The sequence below is a fragment of the Rhinopithecus roxellana genome, chromosome 2 (genome assembly GCF_007565055.1).
Source record: "Rhinopithecus roxellana isolate Shanxi Qingling chromosome 2, ASM756505v1, whole genome shotgun sequence".
NCBI classification, from domain to species: domain Eukaryota; kingdom Metazoa; phylum Chordata; class Mammalia; order Primates; family Cercopithecidae; genus Rhinopithecus; species Rhinopithecus roxellana.
In genome coordinates, this window is record NC_044550.1 from 134,190,094 (window position 1) to 134,203,497 (window position 13,404).

A 13,404-nucleotide genomic window follows, 5' to 3' on the forward strand; every position below is an offset into this window, starting at 1 on the left:
AGGGGATACCACTACTTTGGAAAGCAATTTGTGATATGTAGCTAAGACTCCACAATATTCCCACCTTTGGAGCCAGTAGTCCCAGTTCTCTGAACTGTTTTAGATAAACAGTTATCTGTAAGTTCATAGAAATAGCTCTAGATGTAACAATTGGGGAATAGTTAAGGAAACCACATCCACCCAATAGATTACTACACAGTCAATCATAGACAAAAAATCATAGATTACTACACAAACAGTCATACGTACGAGGACTATGCAGCCACATGGACAAATGAACATAAAACTCTACATATAACATGCTTTGATCTTACCAAAAACACATGGGAGAAGAGCCAGAAATTATACTGTAATGCTGAGGCTGTATTTTTCATCTATCAACTTGTTCAAAAATTGTAAAGTTGCTAACATTCAGGATAACAAGTTATGGGCAAATGAGTAGACCCGTTTCCAAAATGATAGCAAAATGATACTATCATTTTGGAGGATTATTTGCCATTCCCTATCACAGTTAATGATTTATACATCCTTTGTTTTGCTGGAAATTTCCCATTTAGATATACAGCAGATGTATATGCCGAGAGATAAAAATGTTCATTGAAGCTGCATTTGTAATGCAAAGAAACGGACACAACTTGAATTTCCACCAACAAAAAACTTGATTAAACAAGTTATGATTTGGCCTCATGATGACATAATACACACGATTTTAAATGAATAAGGTCACTTTGTATGTGTTGATATGAAAATACCACAAGATTCTTAAATGAGAAAATGAAGATGTAGAATAGTTTTGTACAGTATAATTTCAAACATGTACACATCTACACACATTCAGAAAGTGGGTAGATAGGGTTGAAAAAATATTGGAAGTCAGAAAATGTTGAGGTTGAGAAGAAGGAAAACTTTTATATTTTTTATTTAAAAAAATTTAGATGATTAAGATTTGCAGACAGTTGTAAGAAATAATAGAGAGAGCTCTCTCGTACATGTTTTTTGAGACAGGATCTTGCTCTGTCACCCAGGCTGGAGTGCACCCTTGTACATTTTGCCCAGTTTCCCCCAGTGGGAATATTTTGCAAAACTATAGTGTCATATCACAACCAGGAATTGAAATGGCCGCAATTCACTGAGCTTTTTCAGCTCTCTCCAGTTTTACGCGTGTGCGTCTGCGTGTTAAATTCTGTGCAATTCTGGTACCTGTATACTTTTGCATCTGCACCGCCGTGTCATAGACACATCCACTTCCCTCTGACAGAGGAAGGGCTTTAACTTTTATTTATATGACACTGTAAACCTGCTTGACTTTTTAAATAAACCACATATGTGCATTTTTAAATTTAACAGAGAAGGGATCATAGAGTCTGTGTTTTCCTTCCTAGTACTGTCCTATACTTTAAAAATCCAGTACCCTAGAACTTAAAGTATAATAAAAAAAAAAAAAATCCAGTACCTGCTCCCGACCGGCTGGAAGGGTGAGGGAGCGCTCAACTCATCCTTATCCACTTCCCAAGTGCCCTGGGGTGTGGGAGCCCTGGCTGACAAGAGGGGAAAGAAAGTGTTTCCCACACCTTGGTCTGGAGCTCCTCCTGGAGGCGGGTGGTCTCGTCCCGAGATGCCTGGTGGGCAGCGCCCTGGTCCCGGAGCTGGCACTGCAGGGTCAGCACCCGGTGATGGAGCTGCTGGGCACGCAGCCTGGGATCCTCCTCAGTAACCTCGGCCTCTGAGTCCTGGAGCTGCGGAACGCACGGATTTGAATGAAATTTTTAGGTTATCTTCCAAACAATTTGCCTTAGCCAACAAACTGTACCTGTTTCCCCACTCCTTAGTTTGTTTTCTTTTTTTGTTTTTTTCCCACTTACATTTCCCTTACAGTAAAACAGTTTTAGAAAATAGGGTAGCAGAAATCACTCCCAATCCGATTATCCTATAGAAGCTTTATTATCCATAGATTTTCTGCAGACTTCCTGCTAAGCCCCTCGACATGTGCATGTATAAGAGTGGGTGGTTCTGCTTGGTTTCTGGAGGGGGACATTGGGGAGGGCCTGGAGAGTCCCAGAATAACAGCCTGGAATATTAGCTTCAAAAATATGTGCAGTGGGGTGGCATTCCAGAATCTGCTGTAATAGATGCCAGTCACTGTTATACTGAAACAGGGTGATGAGTGAAATTGAATGTTCCAATCAAATTATGAGATGCTTATTACGCTAAAGCATAATATATTTATATAAAACAGAAGATACTATATCTCCCATAGGCACTTTTCTTAGATCAATACAATTGCCTCTTACTCTTCTTGGATCTAACGTGAGAGTAGCGGGTTTCATTCAGATGCCAAAGGGAAATTCTGGAAGGCAGGACAGTGAGAGGGAAGAGGCTGGCTTTGCATTGTGGGAAGTGTGGCAAAATGGGAGAGGTGCTACTGCCCCCAAATGGTTTTGAAGTCTAAATTCTTATTTTTTAAAAATAACTCACATACATACACACAAGCATACATAAACATACATACTAACACATATTTTTCTATATAAAATTTAAAATGTGATATATTTCTTTTGCTTTCTGCTTTTCTCCCTTAACACCATGTCATGGGCGTTTTTCCATATTACCAAATAATGTTGAAAATTCTGTTATTAGTATATACGCAGCCTCCTGTGGCCGTGCTGAACACTCGGATTATTCTAACATTTTGCTGTTACAGTTGGAACTGTGACAAAGACCCTTGTACATAAATATTTGGACATACCTCTGACGCTTTCCCTGAGATCATCAGGGGATATTTCCGGGTCAGCAACGTGAGCATCTTTTTTTATTTTTATATTTATTTATTTATTTATTTATTTATTTATTTTTTGAGATGGAGTTTTGCTTTTATTGTCCAGGCTGGAGTGCAATGGTGTGATCTTGGCTCACTGCAACCACCACCTCCCAGGTTCAAGCAATTCTCCTGCCTCAGCCTCCTGAGTAGCTGGGATTACAGGTGTGCGCCACCACACCCAGCTAATTCTGTACTTTTAGTAGAGACAGGGTTTCTCCATGTTGGTCAGGCTGGTCTCGAACTCCTGACCTCAGGTGATCCACCCACCTTGGCCTCTCAGAGTGCTGGGATTACAGGCATGAGCCACCACGCCCGGCCCGACATGAGCATCTTTAAGCTCTTGGTTCATGCTGCTAAGGTGGCCTTAGAAGGGAACAGCACTGCTGAAAGTTCCATTTGTGAAGATTTAGGAGCCCAGAAACTCATATGCTTCTCCAACGCCCTTCCCCCTTGTGATGTCAGTTCCCTTCTCCTTTAAGGCAGATTCCCTGGGAGTTGTAAGACCCCCCAAACTCATCCCGACCTAGCAGGGGTGGGTAGGAGGGGGAACCCAAGCTACCCTGCTTGGGAAAGAGAGACGAGGGAGAAGAGGAGGAGAAGGAAGAATCCAGGTGGCTCCATGGCTGCTGGGGCATCTCTCTTGTAATAAAATATACAATAGCAGAAGATATTTTTAATTAATAGAAATACACACCACGTGGGTCTGAGATGCACAGGCTGGGCCCTGTCAAGAACAGATGGGTGCTCCGAATGGTCCCGTAAAATTCAGCTCCGAGACTTCAGAACAACTTGGCCTTTCTGGGAAGTACGTTGCCTCCTCTGCCTCCCTCCTCTGGCAGTGACTTGGACTGGGGCTTTGTCCCATGGGTCCTCAGAGAGCACCCAAGTATCCTCTAAAGAGAATGGCTGTGCAGGTGGGGCCAGCCTGTTGTCCCATGGGACCACCCCACACAGTAGCCCTGTGAGTTGCCCAGTGAGTCTCCTGCTGTCTAGCAGACATCATGAGCACATGTGCTGGCTGTACACTGGCCTGAGATGGGCGGTGCTGACACTGCCCTCCAGGAGCTCAGGCTGGTGGGAAGAATGACAGGCAGGTAATTCAACATTCGATACAGTCTGATAAAGGGAAGCCAGGAGGCTGTGATGACCTGAAGGGAGCACTGAACAGAGACATCATCCAGTTGGGGGGTGGCAACTGTATAGCAACCACATTCTGGGTTGCGGGGATAGTACCAATTTGTAGCATTTGCCAGTTTCCGTGGTGTGAATATTCCCACCAGGACTGACTACAAGCTACCAAAATGGTATCATTGAAGGCAGACTTGGGAGGAGATGCACATGAGTTGGCTCTGACTTGTCTCTGCACAGAACCCAGCCTGGGGGTGGGGAGAAGCTTTCTGGAGGAGAGGCCCCCCAACAGGAGACTTAGAGGAGAAAGCTGGGTGCAGGGAGGGGTGGATGAAGAAGGCGAAAAATGAGGGCAGAGGTGGCAGCATGGAGTGTGGAGGCTGGGGGTGTAAGCAGCAACAGTGGAAGCTCCTGAGGTCTCAGGGCCCAGAGCACTTGTTGGGATCTCATGTCCAGTGCAGTAGGAAGCCACAGAGGGTTCTAGGTCAAAGAGTAACACATCAGGTGTTGGTGACTTCCTGTCCATCACCAAGTCCCATGGACTCCAGCTCCAGTTTTCACTCCAAATTTCTCAACCCCAGTGTCACCTCTTGGCTATCCAGCCACCAACTCCTTTCAACCTGTTCTCCTTCAATTCACCCAAATCACTGTTCTCAGAGCAGGCAGATCTTTTTCTAGTATAAATTGGGTCACATCATTCTGCTCAAAACCCTCTGATGGCTTCCTACGACATCTAGAAAAGATCAAAACAAGGGCCTGCAAGCCTTCTACAGCCTAACTTGTGACAGCTTCTCCAACCTCATCTCACACTACACCCCTCCTTGCCCATTGGAATCCAGCCACGCTGGCTACTTTCTGTTTTTCCAATGAGCCAGCCTCTGTCCTGCCTCAAGGCCTGGCCACTCACTTTTCCCTCTACCTGGAATGCTCTTCCTCGCTGCTCTTTTCTAACCTTGAAAGTCTCAGCTCAGTATTCAGCTCCTCAGATTTCCACACTCCTACTCACTGGTGTTGGACAGCTATAGAATCTGGGGAGAATATATACAAGTAATGCTTTGCAGGCATTGGAAGATGACTGCTACAGGGCCACAATCCTTAAGAAAAAGCATGCACAACAAGGCAGGCTCCACATTTTCCCTGGATTTCTCTCTGAAACATTTTCCAAATAATGGTCCTGAAAATAGAGCCCAAGCTGAAAGTGGTAGTCCTTCTAGATGGAGAAATAGAGCTTGGAGTTTAGGGATGCTAAGACTGCTGGGGTTTGTGGAACAAAGTAACAGGGAAGAGAGAGCTGCAGAGAATAAAAGCCCAAATACTGTCCTAGAAATGTCCTTTGGGTCCTTGGCTGAATCATAAGCTATGCAACACAGTAGAAGACTCTAAGCCTTGCAAAGAACAGCAGCTTGGAGGTTAATTGGTGAAGAGATGTCACAGGTCCCACGCTTCTGAGAAGATGACAGAGTTCTGGCAAAGCCAAAATGGAGAGGACTTGGTGAATGCTGTGGAACTCAGCTGATGTCACTGATAGGCCATGCCCTAAGAGCAAGGGCCACACCTTAGGAGTGATATCAAGCCCTACGAGGTCTGAGGGCAAAACTTAAACAGACCTACACAAGAATAAGATGATCTGCTGATCATGCAACTACCTGCCAGAATAAAATTCACTCAACATTCTTTGGAGAAAGACAATAATCAGGAATCTTCATAACATATTTTACACAATGTCCAACATAAAAGTTTTTGAAATTCCTAGACATGAAGAAGCAGAAAAAAATGTGACTGTTCACCAATAAACAAAATAGTCAATAGGAGCAGGCAAAGAGATGATCCAAATACTGGTGTTAGCAGAAAAAAAACCCCTCAAGGTCTTAAAAATAATTATGATCTATATATTTTTTAAAACATAGGAAAAATAAAGAAAATGGATGTACAGATGGACTATTTCAACAGAGAACCAGAATCTCTTTTTAAAAGAATAAAATGGATATTCTAGAACTGCAAAATATAATAAACAAAATTAAGAACTCATTGAATAGATTTAACAGAAGTTGGGACATGGTAGAATATAGGATTAGTGAATTAAAAGACAGGTCAATAGAAAATCCAAACAGAAACACATATTTTTAAAACTGATACAGGATTTTTGAAAGATGTGAGATAGAGCCAAAAAGTCTGAATTTCTGGAAGGAGAGGAAAAGAAAACAGAAGAGAATGAAATATTTGAAGAAATAATGATCAAGAATTTTCTAAGTCTGACAAAAAAACATAAACACACAAGTTCAAGAAGCTCAAAAAAAATTTTTTTAAATAAAAACAAGCAAGACGAAAACAAATAAAACCATATCTAGGCACATTATAGTGAAACTGCCAAAACTCAAAGATAAATAGGAAATTATAAAAGCAGTCAGAGATAAAACAACACATTTATTTCAGGGGGAGTGAGGGAGAAAAACAATGACAATTACGACTGATTTCTGGACAGAAACTATGAGAGGCGGAAGACAATGGAATGAGACGTTAAGGAGCCAAGAGAGCGAAATACCTGGCTACCTAAAATTCAGAACCCAATGGGAAGAAAAAAAACTTAATGAAGGTTAAAAAATTGTTTTCATAAAAGAAATATGAGAAAATTAATCACCAGAAAATTCTCACTACAAAAAACCCACAGTTCTTAAGGCAAAAGGAAATCAGAGCCGCAAGAGTAAGAAAGAATGAACAACATAAGAACATGTAAAGATATGGGTAAATGAAAAAGATATGATGTTTAAAATAACAATGACTTATAATACTTATTCTACATAGGAGTAATATATAACAAAAAAATTATAAAAAGTAAAAAGAATAAATGAAGTTAAACTACTGAAAAATTTTTGCATCAATCGGGATACGGCAAAAAAACTAATTTAAAGTAAATTTAAATAATTACTAGATACATTTTTGAAATGCCTAGGGTAACCACTAAAAGAATAATACTAAAACATAAGCTAATGGAGAAGAAAAATAAATAACAAAATATAATTAATACCAAAAACAAAGGGATGAAAGAAAGAATAAAAGAAAACAGAACAGATGAGACAAATAGAAAAAATAGTAAATAAATAAAATAAATTAGCTGGGTGCAGTGGCTCACACCTATAATCCCAGCACTTTGGGAGGCTGAGGCGGGTGGATCACCTGAGGTCAGGAGTTTGAGACCAGCCTGGCCAACATGGTGAAACCATATCTCTTCTAAACAATACAAAAATTAGCTGGGCATGATGGTGGATGCCTGTAGTCTCAGCTACTTGGGAGGCTGAGGCAGGAGAATCACTTGAACCTGGGAGACAAAGGTTGCAGTGGGCCGAGATCACACTACTACACTCCAGCCTGGGTGACAGAGCGAGACACTGTCTCAACAATAAACAAATAAATAAGAATTAAAGAACATTATAATATATAGATTTTTAAATAACATAACTAAAAAGAGAAATACACAAATGCACACTCAGAGTGGAAGGTTTTAAAACTTGTCTTGGTTAATGACAAAACAAATAGACAACATATCAGCAAAGACAGAAGATATTTGATTAGGACAATTAACCAGGACAATTAACCAGCTTGGCCTAATTGATATGCAACAATCAAACAATGTTCATTCTTTCCAAGGGCATGTGGGATATACTGTTGGCCATAGACCACAACCTGGTCAATAAAACAAGTCTCAACAAATTTTGGAAGACTAAAATAACATACTGTATACTTTCTGACAGGAATGAAATGAAACTAGAAATCAAGGACAAATGTATAACTGAAAAATTCCAGAGAGGCTTAGAAATTAAGCCACATGTTTCTAAATAACCCACGGGTCAAAGAAGAAATCATAATAGAAATTAGAAGCTATTTTAGTTTTTTTTTTTTTTTTTTGGTTATTGTTGCTTGTTTTTATTTCATCCTCTTTGACTTTAATTTCTAAATCAATAAAATAGGGCTAGCTATAACAATGTCTTTTTTTTTTTTTTTTTTTTTTTGAGATGGATTCTCGCTCTGTTGCCCAGGCTGGAGTGCAGTGGCATAATCTCGGCTCACTGCAACCTCTGCTTCCCGGATTCAAGCAATTCTACTGCCTCAGCCTCCCAGGCAGCTGGGACTATAGGTGTGTGCCACCACACCCAGCTAATTTTTGTATTTTTAGTAGAGATGGGGTTTTACTATATTGGCCAGGCTGGTCTCGAACTCCTAACCTCATGATCCGTCCTCCTTGGCCTCCCAAAGTGCTGGAATTACAGGAGTGAGTCACCGTGCCTGGCCCTAACAATGTCATTTTGAGGCAATTTTGAGGAATAAATGATAGTACATAAATTTCCTGGCACATAGTATATAGGCAATACATATTCCTTATCTGTAATCCTTAGAAACTATTTTGAAGTGAACAGACTTCATCTCAAAATGTGTGGGATGCTTAGAGAGACATTTACAGCTTTAATTGCATAGATTGCAAAAGAAGAACAGCTGAAAATCAATGACCTAAGTTTTCAACACAAGAAGCAAGAAAAAGAACAGCAAATTAAATCAAAAGAAAGTGGAAGAAAGAATATAATGAGGCCGGGCATGGTGGCTCACGCCTGTAATCCTAGCACTTTGGGAGGTCTAGGTGGGCAGATTGCCTGAGCTCAGGAGTTCGAGACTAGCCTGAGCAACATGGTGAAACCCCGTCTTACTAAAATACAAAAAATTAGCCGGGCATGGCAGCGTGTGCCGGTAGTCCCAGCTACTTGAAAGGCTGAGGCAGGAGAACTGCTTGATTATGGGAGGCGGAGGTTACAGTGAGCTGAGATAACACCACTGCACTCCAGCCTGGGTGACGGAGTGAGACTCTGCCTCAAAAAAAAAAAAAAAAAAAAAAAAAAAGAATATAATAAAGATCTAAGAAGAAACCAATAAATAAAATACAAACAATAAATAAAATCAATAAAACTGAAAACACATTCTTTGAAATGATTAATAACATTGTTGGGGGTGGGGAGGAAAGAGAGAAAGGAAAGAAGGAAGAGAGACAGAAAGAGGGAAAGGGAGGCAGCAGGGGGAGAGCAAGAGACAGAAAGATGGAGAGATAGAGAAGGAGACACAGAGAAGGGAAAGGAGGCAGAGAGGGTGGAGCAAGATGGGAGAGAAAAACAGAGATAGAAAATGGAATGAATGGATGCCAGGGTCTCAACACTAAATATTCTACACATGGTGAAGGTCACCATAGGAATATTATGAATGTTTTATCCCAGGACTCCCAACAGTCAAGAACTGTCCACAGATGAGGAGAGGGACTCGGAGAAGTCTGCATGTGGCCTGAAAGTCACAGCTCTGTAAGCACAGAGCCTGGTTGGAACCTTGTTTTATCATGCTCTACAGTCCATAGTTCTTTTCATTGCAACTTTCTTTTTTTTTTGAGACGGAGTCTTGCTCTGTCGCCCAGGCTGGAGTGCAGTGGCCGGATCGCAGCTCACTGCAAGCTCCACCTCCCGGGTTTACGCCATTCTCCTGCCTCAGCCTCCCGAGTAGCTGGGACAACAGGCGCCCGCCACCTCGCCCGGCTAGTTTTTTGTACTTTTTTTTAGTAGAGATGCGGTTTCACTGTGTTAGCCAAGATGGTCTCGATCTCCTGACCTCGTGATCCGCCTGTCTCGGCCTCCCAAAGTGCTGGGATTACAGGCTTGAGCCACCGCGCCCGGCCTTCATTGCAACTTTCAAGACCCAATATACAGAATTAGAACTTGGGCCGCTTAAAAAACCCCAGGGTTGGAAAATGCAAGGTCTGATCTTAAAGTATGAACACTCTCTGGGTGCCCCGCTGGAGCCTAAGCAGAGGGGCAGGCTTGAATCTCCCATGGCAGGTGGGAACAGAGATCCCGGGACCACAGCGCCGAGGTGTGAGTCCCTGCTCCACCCCTCATTGGTTGTGCGACTGCGGTGACTGCATTTCTCTGTTTTCTTTGTACCAACCTTCTGTCATCTGGTAAGTGGTGAGAATGATTGTACCTCCCTCACAGGACTCTGGTGAACTGCATAAGTGAATGGGGTGGATCCTGGAACAGAGTTGTGTGTGATGAGTAAGCTGTCAGGCAGACCCAACCTACCGTGGGGCCATTGCTCAGGGACCTCAGAGCTTGCCCCTGAGCCACAGAACACCTGGGCCTCTTCTCCTCTTTCTCCATATGTGCTTCTTTCACTCCTGCTCCACCAACATTTCCTTGCAGGTTGTTGGCTACATCAGCGTTTCTCCAGACCAGGGATGGAGGGGGAGAATCAGTACCGCATCTAGAATTCCCAGCACCTGTGGAAGGTCCTGTCTGCCCTGCAGCCAGACTTGCTTCCTCCGCCAAGAGTGGCCCACAGGCCCTTGAAAGCAGCTGCCCGGCGAGTGGAGTCACCTGCACCTCTTTGTCTACAGCGTGCGTCTTGGCTTTTCCCTGGAGGTGCTCCCTTCCCCTCATCAAACGCCCCTGATCCGTGCTCCTCTGCAAGGTGACTTCCCTCTCCAGGACATGGACCCTGTGTAGAAGGTGCTCGTTCTCCCCACTTAAGGCCCGGATCATGTCTTCTACTCCCAGCACGATATCCTTTATCAGCTCTTTGTAACTAATGCCAAGCTCCGAGATCAGCGCCTGGAGCTTCCAGTTTTCCAGGGTGACTTGCTCCATGGTGTCTTTGGATTTCCTGATACTCTCAGACATGGATTTCTGAAGTTGGCCCAGATTCCCTTTCAGTTTTTCATTTTCCTCTTCAAGCTCCAGAATTTTGCTGTAACTCTTCCCATTGCAGTCTTCAAGGTCAGAGATGACCTGTAAATATTGGTCCAGTTCTTTCTTTAACTGAGAGATGTCCCCTACCAGCCTGTGGTTATCCCGCTCGAGCCTGGACATTTTTGTCACCTCTCGCTCTCTCTCTCTTTCAAGGGCGCACACTCTTTCATGGCACCGCTCTTGGTCTCCGTGACGTTCGGTGGTGTCGTGTAAAATCTGGTGTCGCTGTTTCTTCAACCCAGAAATGAGCTGACGAAACCTGCTCCTGACTCTCTTGAGGGTACCCCAGGGCTCCGCGGGCCCCTCTGGAGCATTTGAGCTGGCTTCATCCCAATCAGGCAGTGTCCCTGGGTTACCAGAAACTTCGCTGGTGCCCAGGGCCATGGTCTTTCCCAGCTTATCACCTTCATCACTCTCTTTAGACTTTGCTTCTTCATCAGAACAAATACCCCGATTTCCCCAAACCTGCTGAGAGCAAGCTCTCTCCCCACCACTGTGCCACTTCTGAGCAAAGCTCCAGTTCTCTCCCCCACATGCAGAGGCTGAGTGCCGCCAGCCCCCACTGCCTGGCTGCAGGGTGGACAGCTGCTGGAAACAGGCCTCCACCTCCTGTGCAAGCTCATCGATTGTGAGTGCACACCTGTCCTTTCCTTTGCTCACAGCCTGTGGATTGTGACCAGTGGGTTCGCCCTCGTCAGCTGATAAGGCAAATCTGGGAGACAGAGGCAGACCTGTCTCTTCCGCGAAGAAAAGCATTTCCTTGCTCTCATGTTCCTGGGAGTCAGGCTCCTTGGGGGCACCCCTGCACCCTGGACTGGATGCTTCTTGATGCGACACTTCATCCTTCTCCTCTAGCCCTTCGTCCTCCGGGCTTTCTCCTTGCAGAAGCAGAGCATTTCCAAACCACATTTGGTTTTCCTCCTTGTCCCTAGCTGTCCTCCCAATGGCTCTGCCTCTTCCTGCGAGGAGCTGACTGACTGTTGGCCACAGCTCTTTGGTCTCGTGAGACCTGGAGAAGGTGGCTAGGGGTGCCGCTTCCTCCTTCTCTGATGACAGTCCTCCTCGGAGACCCCAGACATATCCTTCCACCCTTTCCCTCCTTCTCAGGGATTTGGAACCCTCCTTTGCTACTGAGGCCTCCCCCTGTAGAAGAGGCATCAAAAACTCCTGCCAGGTCCCAGGGCGGCAGGTGGCAGCCTTGGTCTCTGAAGCCCCATTCTGGTCCTGCACGCCCTCTGTGGCTCCAGCCCCATTCTCCAAGCTCAGGTTCTGATGGCTTTCCTGACTTGGCTGGTGCTTGTCACCAAGGTTTTTCCCCTTCCTGCCCAAAGTCCCCCTTGCCTCCCCCTCTTCAGTTCTCCTCCCCAGGCTTCCTCCTCCATTGTTCCAAGTGTCTTTCAGATCCTTGGGGTGTTTTTTTGGAAATCGGTGATTTGAAAAGTGGGGGGCCTCATGGGAGAGGGAGGCACTGCGGTCTCTTGCCTGGTGACAATCCCAGCTGGGGGGTCCTGTGTCTTTGGGAGGAGGTGGGGACGTGGTGGCCAACTCTTCTTGGGTTTGTTGTCCATCTGAGGGAACCTCCTGGAGCAGAAGTGGTCGCCAAGAAGCGGAGTCCCCAGCCGGCCCCCAGAGAGGGAGTGTGGACGTCTGCACCAGGAGAAAGGCCTCTGTGGCTGGGTCAGCTGCTAGATTTTCTGAAATCCGGGCCAGGTCCATGGGGAGGAGTGATTTGTCCAAGCACTCCCCTGGGGGGCAGCCACAGACCAGGAGAAGAATCTGTTCATCCAAGCGAGGCTCTGCCAGAGTAAGCTACGAATGGAGAGAGTAGATGAGGTGTGAAACAGCCCCTTCCTCCATTCAGCACCCACCTCCACTCACCTCCTGGGGTTCTCCATGTCTCCTCACCAGTTGCACAGCGGACAAGCTCTTTCCCACACAGGACACAGCCGGTACCACCCTAGGGCCTTTGCACGTGCTCTTCGCTCTGCCCAGAATGTCCTTGCCCCAGATGCCCTCATGGCTCACTCCCTGGCTCCATTCACATCTCAGTGCAAATGACTTCCTTGAGAAGGCCCTCCCTGACTCACTCTCGGGCCATCCACCTCGTGTCATCTTCTCCCACAGCACCCTCCATGCCCTCACACCATATTATATATTTCTGTCTGTATTATCTAACTCCCCCTATAGCCCTGCCCCATCCAATCTACTAGTCATGGGCCACACGGAGCTCCTAAAATGTAGAGTAATTAAATCAAGGTTAACAGTTCTGCAGTGGCACTAGCCCCGTGTGGCTCGTGGCTACCGTCTTGGGCAGCACAGATGCAGACTGTGAATAGCACTGCAGAAGGCTCTCATGGATGGGGTTCGTGCAGGCCGTCCACTCCCTGAGGGCAGGACTTCATCTTTATTCAACTCCTGGGCCTAGAACAGTGCTGGGCACACAGGAGGTGTTTCCTTGATATTTTTAGTGTATTTTTATCTTCACTTATTTGATGTGTTTATCCAGAGAGGAGGAGCCCAGCTCACAGCAGAGGCCCCGGCTGGGCTGGGAGAAGCCTGAGGATGAATTTTGGTTTTAGCTAGGCTCACTGGGAGTCCCCGGGGGCTGCTCCCAGACCTGGCAGGCTGCAGGCAGTTCTCAGTGGGGCCCCTAGAATAGCTGGGAGAGGCTCAGCAGGTCTAAGA

General features: G+C 45.2%; 1 protein-coding gene across 1 annotated transcript in view; it reads right to left on the reverse strand.

Moving 5' to 3' along the window:
• Nucleotides 1–13,404, reverse strand: part of C2H4orf50 (chromosome 2 C4orf50 homolog) — a 69,358-nt gene that overhangs the window by 20,400 nt on the left and 35,554 nt on the right. The window contains exons 7-8 of the mRNA XM_010370049.2: nucleotides 10,054–12,528; nucleotides 1,572–1,736 (exon numbers count right to left, since the gene is read on the reverse strand). Of these exons, the coding sequence (XP_010368351.2) occupies nucleotides 1,572–1,736; nucleotides 10,054–12,528 (2,640 nt within the window). The remainder of the gene's footprint in view (nucleotides 1–1,571; nucleotides 1,737–10,053; nucleotides 12,529–13,404) is intronic.